General features: G+C 40.8%; 2 protein-coding genes across 3 annotated transcripts; one reads left to right on the top strand and one right to left on the bottom strand.

The window, feature by feature from the left end:
• Positions 1-13,010: 13,010 nt before the first annotated feature.
• Positions 13,011-15,837, bottom strand: LOC115581248 (coiled-coil domain-containing protein 106-like). 2 transcript variants are annotated; one of them, XM_030416178.1, is made up of 4 exons: positions 15,353-15,837; positions 14,872-15,024; positions 14,033-14,299; positions 13,011-13,591 (listed from the first exon to the last, which is right to left on the bottom strand). In XM_030416178.1, the coding sequence occupies exons 1-4, from the start codon at positions 15,486-15,488 to the stop codon at positions 13,287-13,289; spliced, it is 861 nt and encodes a 286-aa protein (XP_030272038.1). In that variant the 5' UTR covers positions 15,489-15,837; the 3' UTR covers positions 13,011-13,286. The 2 variants fall into 2 exon arrangements, with proteins under 2 accessions (XP_030272038.1, XP_030272040.1); XM_030416180.1 differs by having other exon boundaries at positions 14,872-15,016.
• Positions 15,741-19,168, top strand: LOC115581655 (uncharacterized). Its single transcript, XM_030416932.1, has 4 exons — positions 15,741-16,086; positions 16,476-16,580; positions 16,834-17,041; positions 18,650-19,168. The coding sequence occupies exons 1-4, from the start codon at positions 15,899-15,901 to the stop codon at positions 19,166-19,168; spliced, it is 1,020 nt and encodes a 339-aa protein (XP_030272792.1). The 5' UTR covers positions 15,741-15,898.
• Positions 19,169-24,814: the final 5,646 nt, after the last annotated feature.

Genomic DNA, 24,814 nt, shown 5'->3' with positions numbered 1-24,814 from the left:
CTTCACACCGCCACACTCTTGCATATCACATTACACCATCACACTCTGCCATGTCACGATACACCATCACACTCTGCAATCTCGCATCACAACACCAAACAATTGTGGCTTAAGTCACACCACCACACTCTGTGTAATACCAGCACACTCTGACTTGTCGCGTCAAATCACAACACTTTGCCATGTTATGTAACACCTACACACTCTGGCATGGCATGTGACACCACCACACCACACTCTGGCATATGACTTCACACGACCACTCTCTGGCATGTGACGTCACACCGCCACACTCTGGCATGTGACATCACACCACCACACTCTGGGTCACACCACCACACTCTGGCATTTAATGTCACACCACCACACTGTGGCGTGTCTCATCAAACCAGCACACTCTGGCATGTCACGTCACACAACGACACCACATTCTGTCATGTCACATTACACCAGCAAACTCTGGCATTTCACTTCATTCTGGCATGTCACACAACCGCACTCTAGCATGTCATATCACAGCGCCACGCTCTGGCATATCACGTTACACCATCACACTCTGCCATGTTATGGTACACCATCACACTCTGCCATGTCACGGTACACCATCACACTCTGCAATCTCGCGTCACAACACCAGACTCTGGCATCTCGTGTCACACCACCACACTCTGGGTAACACCAGCCCACCCTGGCATGTCACATCACACCAGTGCACTCTGCCATGTCACGTCACACCAGCACCCCTTGGTCCCACCCCCACACGCTGGCATGTCACGTCACACCACCACACTCTGACATGTCACGTCACACCACCGCAGTCTGCCATGTCATGTCACACCAGCACACTCTCGCATATCACATCATACCAGCACACTTTGGGATGTCACGTTACACCACCACACTCTGGGTCACACCACAACACCACCGTCACACCACCACACCCTGGGTCACACAACCACACTCTGGTGTGTCACATCACAACACCACAGTCTGTCATGTCACATCACACCAGCACACTCTGGCTTGTCATGTCACTCTGGCATGTCACACAACCACACTTTGGATTTTCACGTCACACCACCACACTCTGGCATATCACGTTACACCACCAGACTCTGTCATGTCACAACACACCATCACACTCTGCCATGTTATGGTACACAATCACACCATGGCTTGTCACGGTACACCATCACACTCCAACATGTCACGTCACACCACCACATTCTGCAATCTCATGTCACACCACCACACTCTGGGTAACACCACCACACTCCACAACATCATGTAATGTCACATGACCACACTCTGGCATGTCTCTTCACACCACCATTTGCTGACATGTCACGTCACACCACCACAGTGTGGCTTGTCTCACCTTGATCGATTAGATCAAGCTTTACTTAATGATACAATCCTAAATAAATGTTAAAACGGTACATCGTGGTTTGTCTTCTCTCAAATAAATGAACACCCCTGACAATTGCAAGTGATTGGTTGGACTCTCCTAAATTGACTGACAGAGCAGTAGTGACTTTACGAGATAGATAGATAGATCGATAGATAGATAGATAGATAGACTTTATTCAACCCAAGCTGGGAAATTACGGTGTAGCAGCAGCATTACACGGAGACAATAACACAATTAAATAAGAGGAACAACCTAGACATATTAAATAGCAACAGAAACAAAAAGTAATGTATACAAAATAATGTACAAAATGTAAAAAATGTTCAGAATGTAAGAAAATGTACAAGAAATATTTACAAATCTAAATGTACAAGAAGTATTTGCAAATGTATAAATAAGCAGAGTGACTGTAGTGCAAGATGAAATATATGGTGTGGTGAACAGAGTGTGTAAAAACCAAAGTGCGCAGACACTATGTGTTATGACCAGAGTTTTAGCTGTTATTATTGTACAGTGTGATGGCATGTGGCAGGAAAGATTTCCTGTATATGTCCCTTCAACAGCGGAGCTGCAGCAGTCTGTGAGAGAAGGTGCTCCGCTGTATGTCTACTGTGTGATGGAGAGGGTGTTGATCATTGTCCATGATGGATAACAGTTTATTCAGCATTCTCCTCTCCACCACGGTCTCAAAAGACTCCAACCTGAGACCAAGTACAGAGCCAGCCTTCTTGATGATTTTATCAAATCTGTTAGTGTCGCTGGCTCTGATGCTGCTGCCCCAACATACAGCAGCAAAGAAAATTACGCTGGCAACAACAGACTGGTGAAAGATCTCCCACATCTTGCTGCACACGTTGAAGGATCTCAGCGTCCTCAGGAAATAGAGTCTGCTCATCCCCTTCTTGTAAACAGCCTCGGTATTAGAGGAGGTGAGCTAAACCTGTTAAAGAACTGGTTGAACTGGTTTACTCTATCTAGGCTCCCTGATGTCTGCCTGTCTTTCCCCTTCATCCCTGTGATGTTCTTCATTCCCGTCCAAACATCTCTCACACTGTTCAGTTGGAGTTTGGCCTCCAGCTTCCTCCTGTAGTTGTCCTTACATGTCCTCAGCATCTCTCTGAGTTTGTGATGCACTCTCCTCTGCTCCTCTCTGTCTCCAGACCTGAAAGCCATCTTCTTCTTGTTCAGATGTGCCTTCAGGTCACTGGTGATCCAGGGCTTGTTGTTGGAGAAGCAGTGCACGGTCCGGGCTGGCATGTTGGTGTGCTCACAGAATCTGATGTAATCAGTGATGCAGTCAGTCATCAGATCAATGTCCTCCCCATGAGGCTCACAGAGTAAATCCCAGTCTGTCAGCTCAAAGCAGTCCTGCAGTGCCTCAGCAGCCTCCTGTGTCCACCTCCTCACCGTCCTGGTGTGCACAGGCTGCCTTTTCACAAGAGGGACATACTTCGGAGTCATCATGACCAAGTTGTGGTCTGACCTGCTAAGGGGGGGAAGGGCTGTGGCGTCATATGCATCCATGGCATTAGCATACAGGAGATCCACAGTTTTATTGTCTCTTGTGGGGCAGTCAACATATCGGTGGAAGTTATTTAAAGTTTTGTCCAGTGAGGCATGATTAAAATCACCTGTAATAACCATGAATGCATCCGGGTGTTCAGTCTGTAGTTTGGCAGCAGCAGAGCTGATGACTTCACAGGCCACCGCTGCGTCAGCTGACGGGGGGATGTAAACGGTGATAACAATGGTAGCCGTGAATTCCCTCGTTAAATAATACGGGCGCATTCCAACAGCCAGCAGTTCAATGTCTGGGGTACAGAGCCGTTCCTTCACGTTGACATGTCCGGTATTGCAGCACCTCTCACTCACATAAAGTTCAAGCCCGCCACCTTTCTTCTTCTGACTTTTTAAACAGTCTCTGTCTCCCCGTACCAAACTGTAGCCAGGAACCTTCACGCTGTTGTCCGGGATGTGCGAGTGCAGCCAAGTTTCACTGAAGCAAAAATGCTACACTCACGGTATTCCCTCTGGGGCTTCACGAGCGCTGTAAGTTTGTCCGTTTTATTCCTCAGAGACCTCACGTTTCCCATTATAATCGCCGGTACCGCTGGCTTATGTCTTCTTCTTCTCTCCCTCTATTTGGTTCCAGACCTGCAGCCCTGACGTCTCCTCCGTAACTCCTGCGGGACCTCAGGTCTGTCTCCGGGCAGCAGCAAAGGCTTACACAGCGTAATCAGCTGTTCACGCGAGTAACCAATGCCCCCACTACTACCGGCGAGGTTCTCTGTTACAAATATTAGAAAAAGTAACGGGAGAACGCGGAGAAGGGTAACAAAAGCATTGTCACAACTTTCATGAACAAGTTGTGATTGGTCCGAAAAAGAAACGAAAGAATAAAACAACAAATAAACAAAGTTTAAAAAACACGACGGGAGCTGCAGCTGCAGCCACCTGGAGCGGCGCCATCTTAGTAGGATGAGGTATCCACCTTATTCCTGACTTTGTGAGTTTACCCATGGTTCATAGCGGTATTCGGTTATGCTCTTCCGGTTGAACTGGCTGACCTCGGTGTTTACGCTAACGTAGCTGTCATAGTAGTAAATACTATGTTCTTTTGCGCGTGCATGTGAAAATATGAATGCGCGTGCGCGTGCACAATTTATGATATGATTTATGTCTGTTTATGATCTATTTTATGACTGTTTATAGTCTATTTTATGTCTGTTTATGGTCTAATTTATGACTGTTTATGTCCGGTTTTATGTCTAGATTTATGTCCAGTCAAATGGTTCATATATTGTTGATGTTTACTCAACCTCCTCTGACCCCCCACCCTCTGACCCCCATCCTCTGAGCTTCACACCTGTGAACTGCATGTCTTGTGTGTGTGGGGGTGGGGTGTGTTTTCAAGCTCTTCTGCAACCACCCATTCACGGTGATCTTGGGGTAGTGTGTGTGTGTGTTTAATTTGTATTTCTTAGATGTTTGTCAACTTTATGGCAAACAGGTGAAATAATTTCAGAGTGTCCAGGAACAAAATGTGGGAAGGAAATGGGTACAGACAACAGCTGTGATGGTGGGGAGTGTGTGGTTAATTTGTATTTCTTAGATGTTTGTCAACGTTATGGCAAACAGGTGAAATAATTTCAGAGTGTCCAGGAACAAAATGTGGGAAGGAAATGGGTACAGACAACAGCTGTGATGGTCTTTGAAGGCCGACAACTGGTGGAGGAAATGATCTTGTCTGGTGGTTGGAGACAGTAAGTTTTGACACGTATATAGCAGAACCTGCTAAAGTCGTGAAACAGGAAAAATTTCTTTCCCGTGATGGCGCTTCAGAGAAATTGCCTGCAGACACCGTCTGGGGGTGTGAGACAGTAAGTTTCTTAAGGTTCTTACAGACACTCTGTCTAAGCTGTGTTTAATACAAAGAGGGGATATCTGGATTTTGTGTATCAATATTATAAGTTGTGTTTTAGTATTCCTTTGGTGTTGTTTAATGTAAGAAAGTTCTTCGATAGAGTAAGCATGTATAGTTAAATCAAGGGTTGGACTTTTAGACATGTGGGCAGACAGTCTTGTAGTTAACAAATTCAGTAATCTGTATACTCTGTAGACACTGTATAGCGTTTGTATGAATGATAAGTAGTTTTAATAACTGTTTTTAATCGGTGAATGATATATCTACCAGCTAGTTATTAAATTATATTTAATTTATATATAGTTTATTTTAGCCACTATTTTTTATCTCATTCAAGGTTTATAAAGCATACATTAATAGATACTAGCAGTGTTTGGTGTCTATGTAAAATACTTTTTTAACACACACACATATATGTATATATATATATTTATATACAATTTGGGATTTTGTTTAATTCTGTTTTCATGTGTTTTATTCGGGATAAGCCTGACAGATTAACACTCTTTCGGACCATCCCTTTTGTTAACACCTGGCGGTATGTGGGGGAGGTGGGTGGGGGGAGTATGCATACCTTTTTGGCCGTGTGGTCGTCCCTTACACTGTATATATGAGCCGCACATCTGAGTTCATTTCACCTTCGGATTTCTTCTGAGCAACAAGGGACCCCTGCGTAGTCATGGCAAACAACGATCTTATCGAACTGGAAAATTTAATCGGAGACGTCGATGGTATGTCACGCGGTCATTATCCTAGCGCAGCCGCTGTGAATGTCCAGCGCACTAAAAAGAAGCGTGTAGTGGGAAATATGACGGTCAATGCTAGAGCTAACGCTAGGACGGGGATGGATCTAGAGTATGCGGGTCTGAACGGGTATGTTTATTCTTTAAAATACCACGATGGAAGAGTCAAGATGAGCGTCGACTGTCAGGCAGATTCTGGTTTTGGGGACGATGTTACAAGTGGCGCTACAATGTCGGCTAAAGACTGGAAGCTGTTTCATTCGGTTGTCTGCTCAGATCTTGACCAGCCAGGATATCCTGAGACAGTTTATGTTTCGCAGTTGGTTGGCGCTACAGGTCCGGAGATTTATCGGGTTGTGGCCAATCGTTTTTTTTCACAAGCAAGATGATTTTATTTTTATTAGTGTGTGTGAAGACAGGGAAAAGCTCATTGCTGCCAGAGGGCGCGAGGAATGGAAAAATCAGCCATACCCGCTCAATCTTGAAGAGCATAACTTATGGTTCAAAAACATTTTTTTTATCCAGTGGTGTGACTGGCGGTGTCTGCAGAGGGTGTTTAGAGAAATTGATGGAGCAATCAAGCGAGATCGAATCTACAATTGTTATGAGAATATTAGAAAGCGCCTTGTTTTTGATGATATATCGCCTGGCATCCAGAGCAGTCTCCTGCCTGCCTTGTGTAGGCCGAAAATCATCAGACACACTGACTGCTAATAACAAATGGTAGGCATACTGTAAATAATTTCAGTTTGTAATCATGTTTACAACTACAGCTATGTGTTAATTTCAGATCTGTCTCTAAACGTGATGTCATTTATTTTTTTTCAGAGTATAGTCCTGCATCTCCACTCATTTTGACAGCAGACACTACAGCTCCATATAACCCGGTCTGGACCCCTCCTTGGTCCCCTGTCTCATCTTCTCAGCAATCGCTTCCTTGGGAAACTCTCACATCTCCTCAGCAATCGCCTCCTTTGGAACCTTGCACATCTACACAGCAATCGCCTCCTTGGGAGCCTCATACATCTCAACAGTTTCAGCCTTGGTCGGCTCCATCGTCTCCTGCACCTAGCCTGGATCTGGTGTCACGGCCGTCATCTCCAGCTCCATGTGTTCCTGCTCTGCTGGTCCAGACCCCTCCATCATCTCTGGCTCCTTCTGACACACAAGATCTGATTGCTATTCAGTCGGAGAAAGCGTTGTCTGCTAACTTTATAGACAATATAAATATCATCGTTTTACATTTGCTCAATTCCGTGCTCTATAAATATCTCGAGGAAATCTGTTACGGCTGTCAGATCAATCAGCCCAGTCAGAAACACCACGACTGTGTGTGGGGGGTCCCTGATGATTTCTACGAGATCCACTTTGATCAGCTTGCAGAGAGACTGTGGAATAAGCGATTTATTTAGGCCATTCAAACCTTCTTAACTACAAAGGGAATCTTTGTTAATGATTTTAGAATCCAAGGAGCAGCTGAGGCCATACTGCACGAGCTGAAATCGCTAGTGAAAATCACAGACAAAATCACCAAGATGTATGAGACACAAATTGGCAAGGACTATATAAAAACTGTGCAACTAAGTGTTATTACCAACTTCTGGGAAGGGGAAGAGCATTGATGTGCCTTGTGACAACTGTATGGTTGTACATGATATTTTTTTAATGTTTTATTCTTTTCTTCTTTTTCCTTTTTTTTCATTATTAACACATTTTTCAAAGTGTGTGTGTGGTGTGTGTGTGTGTGTGTGTTTGTTTAAAAACTTGACCATGTTTGTAATGGTTACTATTATTAGAAGTTAATGTTTGATATTTTGTTTGACTTTAAAATAAAAGCCTTTGTAAGAAGCACATGCGTGTCATTTCTGTCTCATCCTTAACATGGAAAGTACGATGCATAAGATTTACCACGACCCTGCTAATCCAGGAGGTCTCGGCAGCGTCTACAAACTTTGCAAGGCTGTGAGGGTATTCTACGGGGGTTGCTCCTGCGGTATCAGATGTGAAACACTTTTTATTGGGACAAGATGTTTATACACTTCATGCCAAAGCAGCTAGACATTTTCCCCGGAACAGGGTTTTGGTTAGCGGTGTTGACAAACAGTTCCAAATTGATTTAGTAGATATGAGTGAATATTCTGACAAAAACAATGGTGTGAAATTTCTGCTAATGTGTATTGATGTGTTCTCTAAATACGCGTGGGTCAGATGTCTTAAGAATAAATCAGGCATTAATGTTACAAAAGCTTTTAACAACATACTGAGTGAAGGTCGTATACCTACAAAACTTCAAACGGACGCTGGCACAGAGTTTTATAATAAACACTTCAAACAGCTATTGGATCGGTATGAAATCCAACATTTTTCAACATCAAACGAAACTAAAGCCAGTGTGGTGCAGCGTTTTAACAGAACCTTCAAGACTCGAATGTGGAGGTATCTATCGTCTGTAAATTCACGTAGATATGTGGATGTGATTCAGGACCTGACCGCTTCCTACAACAAATCTCATCACAGATCGATAAAAATGGCCCCTAATGCTGTTAATAAACACAATGAGAAAATGGTCTTTAACAATTTATACAAGTTAAAACCTCAGAGATCGGTAGCCTTCAAATACAGTTTGGGCGATAAAGTGAGAATTTCAAAACTTCGCGGTGTGTTTAGAAAAGGTTACGAGCAAACCTTCACAGATGAATATTTTACAATAGCCGAACGTGTAGCAAGAGATCCGACTGTGTACAGGTTATTAGATTGTGGGGGTGAGGCCGTGAAAGGCACATTCTATGAGCCAGAGCTGCAATTAGTAATTATTGATAAAAACAAAACTTTCAAAATAGAAAAAATATTGATGAGAAAAAAATTAGGCCGCAAAAACATGGTTCTTGTTAAATGGCTGGGTTGGCCGGAGAAATTTAACTCGTGGATTCCTGAAAAAGATATTGTTAATGTGTGATAAAAGACGTGCTCAAAGGCTGACCAGCACGCATTTTGAATAGGTGTTCATATACATCAGAGCTATGGAGAAGAACGGCTTTTACATCACCCTCCCAGTAATGCTTCATCCAATGTATATCCAAATAACAAGATATGGCAATATCGGACTAAATTAGCTAAACCAATAGTTTTGAACGAGCCATATGAAGTCGGTGTTATCGAAGTCTAGTATCCCCGTGTTTGGAAAAGTTTCCCGGAAGAAGATGCTGATGTGGACATCTATGACTCTAAAACAAAGAAAACATACATCATATCTCTGGCGGTTGGATTTTATGATACTATACCTAGAATACTTAAGGAATTTAATGCAAAATGTATAGTAACCCCACAAGTATCACGCATGAGTCTAGTGTACAATAACATCACAAATAGAGTTATTTTTTCAGGTGCCGAAGGCTACAGTTTAACATTTAAAGGCCGTTTAGCTGTGATGTTAGGTTTCAATCCGGGGGAGGCGATCAATATACCTGCCACCCTAAATTTAAAAAAAACAACACACTGCTCCACATCCTGCGGATATACACGCAGGAGTGTATAATATATTTATCTACAGCGATATTGTAAATTATCAACTAGTGGGGGATAGTTATGTACCGTTTCTCCGCTGTATAAATGTGACAGACGAGCCCAGGCGTATGCCCACTCTGACTTATGACAAGCCACACTACACATCGCTCTCCAAAGCAGTGATAGATGATATTGAGATCTCATTAAAAAATGATCAAAACCAGTATATCCCCTTTGCATTTGGTAAGGTAATCATCAAGCTACACTTCAGGCCTGTGAAGCAGTTTTCTAAGTACTGTCTGTAAAATGACACACGTACCCTTCACTCGTGATGATGCCAGGTATATGGCATATTATATGAACCAGGCAGGGGGAGAGTTACCAGGTTTTATAGGGGCTAGTACTCAATATGGCAATGGGTTAGGAGGGATATTTCGTAGTCTATTTAGGATGGCTATGCCTTTGTTAAAAAGCGGGTTCAGCCTAGCTAAACCACATTTAAGGACTGCGGCTACAAATATAGCAGGAGATATTGTATCGAATATTGCCAGAAATACAATGTCAAGACATCAGGATGGGAGTGGCATGCTGGTTTACAGCAGAAGACCTTTGAAAAGACCCCCTTCCAGACGTGGGCGTAGCCGTAGTGTGGTTAAAAAACGTAAAACTGTTGTTGAGAAACGCAAAGCAGTCAAAAAGAAGTCAGTCAGCAGGAGTTACAGGGTGCCGAACAGACGCTCCAGGACATTGTCTAAAGACATATTCTAGGCTAAAATTCTAAAAAGACAACCATGGCACTCATTCATAATCAGTCTGAAGAATGTGTAAAGACCGAGTTGGATCTGTTTACCGTTCCCTACACCCAGACATCTATTGAAAAATCTACTTATGTTGAAATCCCTCCGGTTTCTGCAATTACGGACACAGGTCCTCTGGAATTTTACATATCGGCTAGTGGGGAGGACTACCTAGACCTGAACGAATCGTATCTTTATACACGTGTGAGAATTACAAATGCAGACGGTACAAATCTGGCACCAGCAGCAGACGTTGGATTAATAAACTACCCAGGATGTACCTTATTCTCACAGGTTGATATCATGCTGGGAGATAGGCTTATAACCCAGTCTTCCAACACGTACCCATATCGAGGCATAATTGAGTGTTTAATTAACTATGGAAAGGACACTTTGGACACGCAGTTCAGCCCGGGTTTGTTTTGTAAGGACACCAGTGGCCATATGGATGATGCATCTATGGCTGGAGTCAACACTTGATTAGCGACTAGAGGCACATATACTGGAGACAGTCGGATTGTGGAGTTAATAGCCCCAATACACGCTGATTTGTTTTTTCAAGAAAAACTGTTGCTAAATGGTGTGGATATTTCTCTGAAATTTATACGCTCAAAAGATGAATTCTCTCTTATGACTGCTGTAAATGCACAATTCCATGTTAAGATTATGTCAGCCAGCGTGTTTGTAAAAAAGGTGTCTGTTGCCCCCACTGTGCGCTTAGCTCACAGCAGAGCTCTACAGCATACTAATGCTAAATATGCTATAGACAGAGTCGCTTTAAAGACTTTCTCCATCCCTGCTGGAACTAGAGTGTGCAACCAGGAAAATCTATATATTGGTCAGATCCCTAAATTTGTTATTGTAGCATTTTTCCGATAACGAAGGATATACAGGAAGTTATACTCGCAACCCCTTTAATTTTGGAAACTATGACACAGAGTTTATAAGTCTGTATGCCGATGGACAGTCTTTTCCCGCAAAACCCTTTCAACCGCTTTTTCAAAGAGGTCATTACACAAGAGAGTATTATCAGCTGATACATACCACAGGAAGGCACCTAAAAGACAGGTCACTGGCCATATCACGCAGTGATTTCGGCGCCGGTTATACATTATTCTGTTTCAACCCGGAACCTGATGAAGGGTGTGCAGGAAATGTATCGCTAATCAAAACAGGCAACGTAAGGCTGGAAGCCCGATTCAGAGTTCCCTTGCCCCGGACGGTTAATTTGATTTGCTATTCTGTCTTTGACTCAGTTATTGAAATATCAAACAGGAGACAAGTACTGATGGACTCCTACTAAACACAATGAATACAATTGAATTAACTGGTGTTGTTAGGAAAATAATTGTCAACGGTACAAATTTTCTGGGGGTTTTAGCATGCGATCAGCTCCCTAAGCACCGTGTTTATAGATGCCCTGCTATGTTGATTGTAAACACACAGCCCTCTAACATGTCTGGGGAACACTGGCTGGCAATTTATATCACAAAAGACAGACAGGGCTATTTCTTTGACAGTTTTGGTAATCCGCCTGACAAAGTTCCTAAGGAGATAAACAGTTTTCTGGTGAAAAATTGTACATATGTATCTTATTCTAGAAAACAGGTTCAAAATAACCTGGCTGTAACGTGTGGGCCGCATTGTGTCTTTTTTCTTTTTTATATGCAAAAAGGGGTGCCGTATACACGCCTGTTAAATATGTATGGACCCAAACTTGTATGTAATGATAACATGGTATGTCGATTTGTTAACAAAATACGTCCTTCCATATGTCGTGGATATAATTTTACATGTGTACAGTATGGGAAACAAATGTGTATTTAAATAATAAATGTTGTGTAAAACATGTCACATCAAATAAATATTTAACACAATTTTATTTTAAGATGTTGTCATTTTTTATTCACACTGTAAAAATCATTGTTATAAAATTTATATAAACCACAAAGGTAACACTTTACAATAAGGTTCCCTTAATTAACGTTATTTAATGCATTATTAAGCATTAATTAACAGTTTAATAATATGTAAATAACCATTATAATGTATTATTTAACATTAATTAACACCTTAGTAAATGCATTAATAAGCAGTTAATTAATGGCTACTGCTCAGAGTTAATTAATACAGTATTAAGCATTAGTAAATGTCACATAATGTAATTAGTTATCCTTATGTATGCATTACTTATTGTTTTATTGTATTAATTAATACATTACTTAATATATTAGTAAAACGTTAATAATGTCTCTAGTAATCATTTACTAAAGGTGTTTATTTGGAGTGAATAAGCATTAAGTAGGGTCATTCGCTAATGTTGTACATTATACCTGGATGGGCATTAATAAACAACTATTAAGAGTTTACTAATGCTGTGCTGTGTATAACGTCAGGTAGCCCTTACCGTGCCTAACTTAAGTAAGGTCTAACTTAACATTAGTAACCTTACATAAACCTTAATAAATGTATATGAGTGCCTCATAAGCGTTACGTAACCATAGTTAACCATTACTGAATGCTTTTTGGACCCTTATTGTAAAGTGTAACACATGTATCCATTAGGTAACAAATTATAAATGCTTTACTGCCTCATAAGCGTTACTTAACCATAGTTAACCATTACTAAATGCTTTTTGGACCCTTATTGTAAAGTGTAACACATGTATCCATTAGGTAACAAATTATAAATGCTTTACTGCCTCATAAGCATTACTTAACCATAGTTAACCATTACTGAATGCTTTTTGGACCCTTATTGTAAAGTGTAACACATGTATCCATAAGGTAACAAATTATAAATGCCTTACTGCCTCATAAGCGTTACTTAACCATAGTTAACCATTACTAAATGCTTTTTGGACCCTTATTGTAAAGTGTAACACATGTATCCATTTGGTAACAAATTATAAATGCCTTACTGCCTCATAAGCATCACTTAACCACTATTAGTTGAAATGTAGTTGAAGCAATCACATATAAAGAATTTTTAAAAATTTATTTAAAACAGAATAAGACAGATTATCACAGATAGAATCTCAACTCGCACAGAGGAGAACTTTGAACAAGCATGAACATCTGTTATAAATATGACATTGTAACATGCCAATATGGTGAGGGGGCATGAACCTAGTAGCACAGTGTGTGTATGTGTATGGTACTGCTGCAGAGCCATATCAGGCTGCCCTCTGTTTACACTGCCTGAAAATGTCCGCTCCCTATCGATCAGTCTTCCCACTTAGTCAGTCTACCCAATCTCCCTGTATGTCAGTCTACTTGTGTCAGTCTACCCCTGTCAGTTTCCACACTGTCTCCCCCCTTTAAGTCTCTCACTGTCAGTCTCCCCACTGTCTGTCTGTCTCTCCCCCCCGTTAGTCTATCTATCTGTCTCCCCACTGTCTGTTAGTCTAAACTTTCTTTGTTATGCGCAGGAGCTTTCTATCATCCTTCATTTTATTTATTGTAGCAGAAATGACTTGGTTGGCCTTTATAACCTCCTCGCATCTTTTAGCAAAGTCTGCCACCGTCCCCCCCTTCTCCAACTGATCATATTCTTCTGGAGCAGCTATTGCGAGCTCAGCAATTGCTGCAGTCTTCACAATAGTCAGTCTGTCTACTCCATACTTCTCGAAGGATTTGGCCATATTCTTCCCCGTCTGGAAAATGGCAAGGACTTTCTTGTACCTCTTCACCACATCACCTGGTCCTCCAACTAATATAAAAACATAAGAACAAGAAGGAAGGTATCATTTGAATTATGAGATTGATGAGAAGAAAAAACACAATCATTGTATTATACTGTCAATGTTCAATGTGCCGCGGGACACACTGATCCCATATGTGAAACCTCAACACAGTGTAGAAAGGGGTTTTCTGGCACAACTTCACCAACTCACAAGGTCCATGGATAGTGAGAAAACACCATGACACACAGGGAAATAGCAAAGACTAAATTAGGGAAAAGGAGGGGGAAATGCTAAATAAAAATGGACAGGTTTGGGGTGAATAATTTTGGGAAATTAAATTGATATGGACTCTACTGGTCCTTCAAGTACACCCCTCTATCAGCGTGTGATGAGTGACTGATCTACTTGTAGGGACAACAGACAGAATACATACAGCCCAAGCCAGCCAAGAAATACGCTTCACATACCCCGCTGGCGAGAGCGATGTTTACTTTTCTTCGCCTTTTTCTTCTTCTTATTCTTTCTCTTCTTCCCACTCTTCTTTCTCTTCCCTTTCCCTTTCTTCTTCCACTTTCTGTCCGGCGATGAATCGGAACTCTCTGACGAATCAGAGCTGGACTCAGAGTCGTCCTCACTGTCGTCTTCACTGTCATGCTGCATCTTGGAACCCCACATCACTTCATCATCACTGTCTTCGCTTCTGGACTGTTGAGCCCCCTTGAGACTTGCCAAAGCTATGGATGCGAGGATTGATAGTTGATTACATCAGCTTGACTGGTTATAGTATACAAACACCTACAGCAACAAACATGGTTGTGACACAACTTTTGCACCCACGGCGTACACACCCATCATTCTTTAACCCTTGAGCATCCCTTAAAATTAATATACCCTCATGTCCAAATTTGCCTCATTGACTACCCTCTCATAAAAGTGCAATACAAATCTAATAAATAAAAATGTATCTCACTTTCACCACATCAAATCTTTTCAACAACTTCATAGATATAAAGTTTACTATAATTTGTTTTTCTTCTTAAAAGCCCTGTTTTATTTCAATGGTAAAATCACAAAATATGCAATACTTTCCAAAAATTAGGTTCAAAGTGGAATATTTGGGATGAAGATATTACAGCATTGACTATTTCAATAATTGATAACATTGATTTTGATGCATTATTGTTTTTGGAACAATGAGAAACATTTTTCTCTCAGCCATATTCACAATCACTCTTTTATATCAGTTCTAATATACCAAGACCATTTTATTCAAATATCCTGAAAGTACCCTAGATCCTTCTCTCACCATCAGAGAGCTGAGTCCTGCAAATATCACGTTCTGATGTGGCATCTGAAAGTTTTTCCTCCAGGAGCTCTGCACGTGCTTTCCACTTGTCCCTTTCCTTTCTCAGGGTGTCCATGGCAGCTTTGGCAGTTGGGGCCTCTGTAGTCTTATCACCTATTTAGAACAGAACAGAACAATTCCAAAATGATCTAAATTTGACTGGTTAAATTATGGTATGTATGCCAGCTTCTTTCCCTAATGTTAACATTAGCAGTAACACTTTATTTGAAGGGTGATGAGACTGACATGACACTATCATAGATATGACAGAGCACATGAAGGACAAGTGTCACTCAGTCAAATATGACACCATCTTTTTGCAAAGTTGACATTTTGTCAGAAAGATGTATTTGTTATAACAACTTGAATTGTGAACTTTGCAAAAAAAGTGGCACAAAGTTAACATTAAGAGCTAACTGTTAAGCGTAGAGCTTAATCTTACCATGTTTTCCAGAAGGATTTCCCTTCTCTGCTTTTCTCTTCTGAGTGTTTAGCCTGGTCCTGTGAGGAGGCGAGACATCAAGCTCATCCATCTTGAGACATATGTCCTGCTCTTTCACCCTGGATGCCGCGGTCATAGCCGTCAGTGCACGCGAAGAAAAAGTTATGCTGCGTTGAAGCCAACGTGGAACTCAGGCTTTTTCGACCTCCTACTTTAAAAAGTGCACCGACCAAATGTCGGTGCTCCCACTCGGGTAATTCAGAGACTTCTTGGAGAATCAGTTGTCTGACATCACACAACAATGTCTAATGGCAATGTCTGGAACGCTTTGAAGACAGAAATGGGAGTTTGCAATGCGGAAATCCAAAGTTCCAAGTTTTCATGAATGCAGCATTGGCGCGCACCGGAAGTCAGGAGTTAACGCGGTGACCAGTCGAACTGCCTTGTAGGAGTAGAGTTTTCCGGCGGGACGGACAGTGCTTTTAAAGGGATAGCCCAACATTATATCCATCCACCTAGCTGCACGGTTCATTTTAGGAGCACAGCATGCGTGGGTTAAAGTTAGCAACCAAGCTGATAGGGCTGACAGAAGGCAAAAAAACCACAAAGAAACACCTCAAATTAATTGAATGGCTCCAAAAGAAAAAAATACTGAGAGGGAAGGTCAAGTGCAGCCGGTGTCATCATAAAATGAAACTGAAGAAAAAGATAGCCTCCGTGGACCGATTTGAATGGTAGGTAACTTTAGCAAACATTATGGGATAACTTTTTTGGTCAGCATTATTATTATTATCATTATCATTATTATTATTATTGTTATTGTTATTATTATTATTGTTATTATTAGATATTGTATTTGAGTAGAACATGCAAACAAGCAGAATGTGGAAACTGCTGTTAACATTAAGTATTTGGGTAGTAAAACAGGCATTTTTGATGTATCCAAGCCTCCTGTATCATAGCTACATGTGTGAAGTTTTTAACACATCAAACCGATTGGAAATTGGTTGAAAATTAAGCGAATAATTGTTGATATTGCTTAGTGCCTCTTACCCATACCTGTACATGCACTGTGTTAGCTACGCTAATTTATACCTCTGTCAATAATTATTTTATTTTCCAGGAGGTGTCAGCGACGCAACTGCAAGCGCAAGAAGTCTATTCGACACAAGTCGATTTTCACAAGATCGAAGGTGTCCGTGTTTAACTGGATGAAATTTGTGTACAGGTCTGACTAATAATACATTGATTTTGTTTGGTGTTTGGATGTGTGTAGCCCACTAAGCTTGTGTTGTCACAATACTGAGATTTCTAACTTTGGCAATATTTGTCTATATTTCGAATGTTGTTGACAACACCACACTAAGTAAATCAGTGGCAGGTTAACTTTAAGTGAGCCTAAATTAATGTATGGCTTTTACTATACATTAGTCATTGGATTTTGACTGAAATTATTTATTATATTATATTATATTATTAAGGTTTTCTCAAGGACTGAGGTTGCGCCAGCTTGATTTCATGATGGACAACATTGCTAGGTCCTCAAGAACCCTTTCAAGAATGGCAAAGCAACTGAGGGAGGTCTGCGTGACAGCAATGGAGAGGCTGCGTCAGAGAGAAGGACAGAGAATTGGGGGAAGGAGGCATTTCGTGGTGATAGATGAGAGCCACTTCAGACATAAAAGAAAGGTAACTTTTTATATTAACTGCTACAAATTGTTAAGCTGCTAATTATGACTTAGTCTTGTGATGCCCGACGTTCAGGTAGAGACTGGATGAGACTTGTCTGGGGAAGTTGGTGCAGGATTTTGTAATAGTGCTACCACTGGCTGCGAGCAGCTTCCATGAAAAGGTAAAATAGGTAAAATAGGCAGGTAAAATAAGATTTTTCTTTTTCCTGCTTCTTTCTGAACATGGATAAGGATGCAAATGTTTGCTATATCCTATGGTACAATTTGAATGTTTCTATGGTTCCAAGTAAATGAAATTAAATGAAAATCTGTGTTAGTCTGTCATCAATCAGTGGCTGGTAAGCTCTGCTTTGCACCTGCCTTACCAGAAACGTCAGCAATATTAGCAACAAAAGGCCCACCCTAAAATATTTTGGTTGGTTTTACAACAGTGTTTTTTTTAAATTCACAAAATGTTTCCACCCAGGCACCCACTTATTTTTACAAAATTGAGGAGGAACTTCCCCAGACAATCAATTTGAAATATTAGAGTCTGAAACGAGACTAATTATAACCACGTCACCAATGTGGAAATATAAATATGTAGTATATTCAATAATAATTAAAGATTCAATATGTAAAATGTTATCAGAATTTTGGGGTAAAACCTTACAAAATCATTTACAATTATCAGAAATATGTTTAGAAAGAATAGTTTAGATGTTATGTCAAAGACATTTACCAATTGAAAATGCAAAAGGCACCAAATACAAGCGCATCAGTAAAAGTTGGGGCGTAGTGCACGTATGCCACCTCCAGCGGGGAGAATGGTGCGCTCCATCCCACTCCAATTTCACTCCGGGGCCACCCATGCCTGACCCACAAGCAGTTCGTTTCTTAGCTGGATCTGTACGCTATAGAAAAATATGTAATTGATTCAATTATTGTTCAAATTGCGGGAAGGAAGAGACCCGAAACAGAACTCATACTGGATTCTGACGATGCCAGGTTTGGGTTTAAGAGTACAACGTTGCTTTTTTTTGACAGGTCTGTGAGCAAGGAAATTCTCACCTGCTCCACTTCCCTCACATGCTCTGGTCCACCATCCACATGTGGAGATCTATACTGTATTTTTTAGCCTGGTGTTTGGCTGTACTTTGTGTGTATAACAAAAGTTAAAAACTGCAAGATCTAACCTCCGTCTGAGCGCCGATCATCTGAGCCAGAGCACAATGGATGTGGCACTGCACAGCTGTAGCAGCATGAAAAAACCATTGTCGATCGTCCTCTCAATCGCAGAGATTGGATTGCCAATCGACAGAAGCCTAGTTGAAACAGCAGGCCATCATGTTCATGCTTATAATGATGTAAAACAGAATCAGAATCATTCCTATAGAAACTCTCTTAATTCTCTTAAATTTGGCTATAGTAATCATCCATTTATAGTGATCATATTGACTCGGACAGATGTGACTATTGGATTCCATGATAATCTTGCATTCTATTCTAACCTTCCTAACCTTTAATGAAAACAAATTTTCCCCTATTCCCACAAACATTATTAATTTATCTGATACAATGTTGATAACCTCTTGTTTCTTGTTCTGTCATTTTTCCCAAAACACAGTATGGAAGGGGCAGGATGGCTGGGGGCTGGAAGCGGAGGAAGTGGGTGTTCGGGATGCTGGGGGTGCAAAGCACTCGGATGCAGCCAGGGCGAAGACAGCCAGGGCAGCGCCCTCGAGGCCCTCGAAGACGGTCAGGGAAGCCGGTGCTTTGCTTGGTGGAGAAGAGGGGGAGAAGAGAACTGGTGCCACTCATAGCTCATCATGTCAAAAGGGGCTCATGTGTTATCAGTGATGAGTGGCGAGCCTATCGAAATGCTTTGCCGCAGCTGGGATACAGGCATTTCACAGTAAATCACAGTGTCTCTTATGTCAGTGCTGAGACAGGGGCCCACACCCAGCACATCGAAAGGGCATGGAGGTCATATAAAGAGACAGTATGGAGATTAAGGGGAAACCGCACTGAGCAGCTGCTCATAGACCACCTTTATGTCATTGAGTGGCACGCGTGGCTTGGAGGAAAGCATCAACATGGTCCGCTTGGCAGGCTACTCTATGACATGAGACTGAAATACAGGTAGACTAACAAGCAGTAGGGAGACTGACAAGACAGAGAAAGACAGGGATAGACAGACAGACAGTGGGGAGACTGACAAGACAGAGAAAGACAGGGAGAGACAGACAGACAGTGGGGAGACTGACGGTGAGAGACTGAAAGGGGGGAGACAGTGTGGAAACTGACAGGGATAGACTGACACAAGTAGACTGACATACAGGGAGATTGGGTAGACTGACTAAGTGGGAAGACTGATCGATAGGGAGCGGACATTTTCAGGCAGTGTAAACAGAGGGCAGCCTGATATGGCTCTGCAGCAGTACCACACACATACACACACTGTGCTACTAGGTTCATGCCCCCTCACCATATTGGCATGTTACAATGTCATGTTTATAACAGATGTTCATGCTTGTTCAAAGCTCTCCTCTGTGCGAGTTGAGATTCTATCTGTGATAATCTGTCTTATTCTGTTTTAAATAAATTTTTAAAAATTCTTTATATGTGATTGCTTCAACTACATTTCAACTAATAGTGGTTAAGTGATGCTTATGAGGCAGTAAGGCATTTATAATTTGTTACCAAATGGATACATGTGTTACACTTTACAATAAGGGTCCAAAAAGCATTTAGTAATGGTTAACTATGGTTAAGTAACGCTTATGAGGCAGTAAGGCATTTATAATTTGTTACCTTATGGATACATGTGTTACACTTTACAATAAGGGTCCAAAAAGCATTTAGTAATGGTTAACTATGGTTAAGTAACGCTTATGAGGCAGTAAAGCATTTATAATTTGTTACCTAATGGATACATGTGTTACACTTTACAATAAGGGTCCAAAAAGCATTCAGTAATGGTTAACTATGGTTAAGTAACGCTTATGAGGCACTCATATACATTTATTAAGGTTTATGTAAGGTTACTAATGTTAAGGAATACCTTACTTAAGTTAGGCACGGTAAGGGCTACCTGACGTTATACACAGCACAGCATTAGTAAACTCTTAATAGTTGTTTATTAATGCCCATCCAGGTAGCATGTACAACATTAGCGAATGACCCTACTTAATGCTTATTCACTCCAAATAAACACCTTTAGTAAATGATTACTAGAGACATTATTAACGTTTTACTAATATATTAAGTAATGTATTAATTAATACAATAAAACAATAAGTAATGCATACATAAGGATAACTAATTACATTATGTAACATTTACTAATGCTTAATACTGTATTAATTAACTGAGCAGTAGCCATTAATTAACTGCTTATTAATGCATTTACTAAGGTGTTAATTAATGTTAAGTAATACACTATAATGGTTATTTACATATTATTAAACTGTTAATTAATGCTTAATAATGCATTAAATAACGTTAATTAAGGGACCCTTATTGTAAAGTGTTACCCAAACGGTACAGTAATTTATTAACACAAAACATTTGGTAATATAAAGTTAAGGAGGAAAAAACAAAACAAAAAACAATGTACCATTTTAGAGTAAGAAGAGAGATTACACATGTCTAGTCATCAAAACATTTGCACAGCAAACAAGAATTTCATAATACAAATTACATCGTACATAAAATGATCAAAAAATATGAGAAAATAAAATTAAAAAATAAAATAGAAGTTAATATTATTATACATATTACAGCATACATAAAATGACAAAAAAAAAACGTATATAGTAAATATAAGTAGCTAAAATAAAACGTAGTAAAAATAGACAACAGAAATTAGAAATTTAACCAAGAGGTATTCTGGCTGTCTGGTTCCCACCTAGGGGTCCTAAGAGGTGTGCTGGATCTGTGTGTTCTACCAAGACTTAGCCTTTTTCTCTTATGACTAGCGTCACGACTCATAAAACTCTCATTATCAAACGTGTCACCGATCACTTTATACTCAGTAATAGCCCGTCGTACCAGGGTGTTTGGGATGGCAGATAAAGGAATATTTAAACGGGCCATGGTTTTTAAAAAAGCGTTCCAACCTACAGGTCTTGAATCGTCTAAAACATTATGCGTGGCAGTGACACTTTTTATCAGATCATATAAATGCGAACCTCGGACAGGACGGTTGTCAATGACAATCTCACCCTGATCTGTCCACGAGATCACATTTTTTGCCCGGGCTGCAGCTTCCAAAATGTGTTCAGCATTTTTCCTGCTTCTTTTAGGCATGTGTTTTAGTACCTCTTCAGCAATTAAATCTTTTTTATCTTGGTCATCGATAGGTGCCACAAGGTCTGAAGTGTTCGGTATGGATAGAGTCAAAAGGTTTTTTTCAAGCTCATTCTGTTTTGTCATCACTAGGTATCTCTGTAGAATACCTGCATATTTTTTGGCCTTTTCATATACATCAGTGTCTGGCAGGTTTAGGACATCAGTCATGGCTTTATCCAATTCATTTTGCGCCGTTTGTCTTATGGATCTGTTCTGCTCGTACTGTTGCGGTTGTTTTAAGGCATCCAACTGATGCTGCGGCACCAGGAACATTTTCTGCGTATGCTCCATATCACCCTCTGTTAAAAAGACCGACTATAAATGGTATGGCTGCTCCTAGTAGAGGCAACAAAAAGGCTCCAGACTGATTGATACTCTTTTTCTTTTTTAAAAGTCTGACTTTTTTGTCGGCTACTAATCTGATGACGGCTTTCCTTTTTTTCAGCTGTTTGTACTGTTTATCAGTCAAAGGGATGTTACCACTCAGCACATTGAGAGCTATTTCACACAGAGCATTGATAAAGTTCGAGCTAGCTTTCCCCACTATGACCCTGCGCATACTCGGCGTTGATTTATATAACAGTTCCAACAGGGCCAAATTCCTCTGCATGCGTGACGACATGGTTACCCCTTCTGCTTTTTAGAGATGTATACAACCGGACGGTCAGACAGCAAAACTGTTCTAAGTCTTAAATAATCAGGTGTCTTGGCTTTATAATCAATAAGAAGATAACCATATGTTGTACTGGTGGCATCATTAAAAGCCTCCAAAAAAAATTTAGAGTTACCAGGAAACATTTGTCTGCCTATTAAAGTTATCTGGTATTTATCTCTGGGGTTTTTAAACAAAACAAGGTAATTGGTGTTCAAACTAATAGTCCGGCTAGCCTTGCCTTGAATAAACAAATTTTGGACTAAATATATACAACTCAAGTTCCTATGATGAACGTATTTTGTAAAAACATTTTGCACTTCTAAATTGTTGCTGGCGTCATTCATCAAATCATCTATAATGAGCAAATTGTTTTTCTCTGGAGGTAACAACACATCATCACACAGAGATTCGGGTAGACCATTCACAAAATTAATTTCTCTTATCTGAAGTAGCTGATTATATAAAGGTTGCCAACAAGAGTATATGTACACGATATTGTCAATATTATGTGTAATAATTGACGATGCTTTTTCAATAACATTTTTAACAAAATATGTCTTCCCACAATTTGAAGGGCCGCTCACCACCAAACTAAACGGATGTTGTAGTCTTGCATCAAATTCTTGATCTGGTCTAATAGCCATAAGGTAGGGTAGTGTAATCACTTAATACTCTGCGTTTGTTGTAGACAACGTGAATTTTTTTTGTAACTGTGTCATTCTTGAGAAGGAAGCGTTTTTTGTCTCTTTTAATGGTTTCAGAAACAGTCACCACGTGTGCGTCTGTATTCTGATTGGCAACAAAGGCTTGAACCAAACCCACCAGAGACTTGTGGGTGACCACAGATGTATTTTTGGAGTTTAGGGTCACACCCTTGCATTTAACCATTGTTTTGCCGTGAGCTGTGTGATAAGCATAACACTATGGACCCCCCGACACGAACTCGGTGATATAATCTTCTTCAGGAAGGTCACACAAATTTCCATCATTTAACTCATCTGTCAAATTACCCAGATATTCACCTAAGGGAGGGATCCACTCCCCCGGCTGGGAAGTAAATACAACGCTGTCCGTGTCACAATACAACACACGGCGATCTAACTTCTCCATCACATCATACAGCATGAGACGCGCATGAGCAGTGGTAAAGGCACCAATAAAGATATTTACATCTTTTGTTCTGGCCGCTTTAATGTCAGCATGACACCACTGTACTATAGCCACATCATCTGATATGAAACAAAACTGACGCACATCATATTGATCACCAAACATCAGCTGTGGAAAGCGGTCTGATTCTGTTATCAACTCACATGTTGGCAAATTATTCCTCATACTAAAACGGCCCCATAACGAGTTCAGAAGAAGCTTGTTGCAACTCCTCACTGCCTTGTTGACACAGATTTTGTCTGGGTCTAGCCTGATACCCTCCTTTTTGAAATACTCCTCAATGTATCTCTCCTTATCCTCAGGCGTTTTGACATGTCCTGGATAGCCAGAGGCCTCTTGCTTACATTTGAGAAATGTCTTGACATAGTCTTTAAACAATGTGTCTGTTTTGTTAGGAAAATGCCATACCTCGTCAGTGTTCACAATCTTGTATCCTTTTTCAACCGCTTTTTGAAGCTCAAACGAGACCCACACACCTGACAACTGTCTGTCTTTGTCACTGTGTGCACAGTTACTGGTCTGGTTCAGCTCCTCGGCACATGTTCGACATAATGGAAACATTAGTTTATTGTGACACCTATAGGGCAGGACAGGATGGAATAACCCTCTGGGAGGGAGCACATCACACTTAACAAAGCCGAAATACATATCAAGGGAACCAAAATCCCTATAGATAATCTGCGGGTGTCCAAGCGGATACTGTTTTTGTGAGTTCACAGCAGGGTACAAACTGGTGAAGTCGTAATATCGTACCTTCTCACCCTCTGACACCTTGTGATACAGCTTCATTGCATTTGTACGGCCTCCAAAAAGAGCCTCTCGAGGGTCCAGACGTTCTGGTTTCCTGTAACTCTGCAGAAACGTTTGAACGCTTAAATCATTCTTTCTACGTTGGAGCCATTCACACTCCCACATCACTTCAACTTCATGACCATATCTAACCTCCAATTTGTTTACCTTTGACATAAACTGACCATAAAGCACACCGTAAGTCTCTCTGGTCACAGGATTTAAACCAGCTTGAGCATAGCACCTCACGCACCCGTGGTAAAAACAGCCGGCAAACTCGTAACACTTTTTTGTATTGGGTTGATAGCCATCCACAAAGTATGGTCCTATCTGATGTTCGCTGTGGTTGACCGCATGTTTTATCTCAATCTTTTGAGTGTGACTCAGATATTCAAGCCATTGAATAGACACATCTGAATATGCCTTATACTGGCCAACGTATGCACTGTCATGCGTGAGAGCGAGTGTGTCTTTCTTCAGAAACAATGTTTTAAACACGCCCATACAACTGGATGCCAATGTGGTAAAGACGAAGGGGTCAAGTTCTGTGCATTTCCGAAAAGTATCCTGATATATACTACATCCTCTGAGCAACACATCCACATCATTGACACAATACCGCTGAATCTCTTTCTCAAAGTCGAAAGTTTCTCCGCAGACAGTATTATACCAAGCCATGAATGTTATTTTTTCACTGCCACTCATATTATCATAACCATAGTAATATGGTTCCGGATAGGGACGCACATACTTCTCGTTCCCCGCCGTGTTGAACTTATGAGGAAAATAACCTTTCATCATGTCCTCAAACCCTAATGCTGCTGG

Source organism: Sparus aurata, chromosome 5 (genome assembly GCF_900880675.1).
Source record: "Sparus aurata chromosome 5, fSpaAur1.1, whole genome shotgun sequence".
NCBI lineage: Eukaryota > Metazoa > Chordata > Actinopteri > Spariformes > Sparidae > Sparus > Sparus aurata.
Note: the sequence above shows the minus strand (reverse complement) of the source record. Positions and strands in the feature narration are given on the sequence as shown.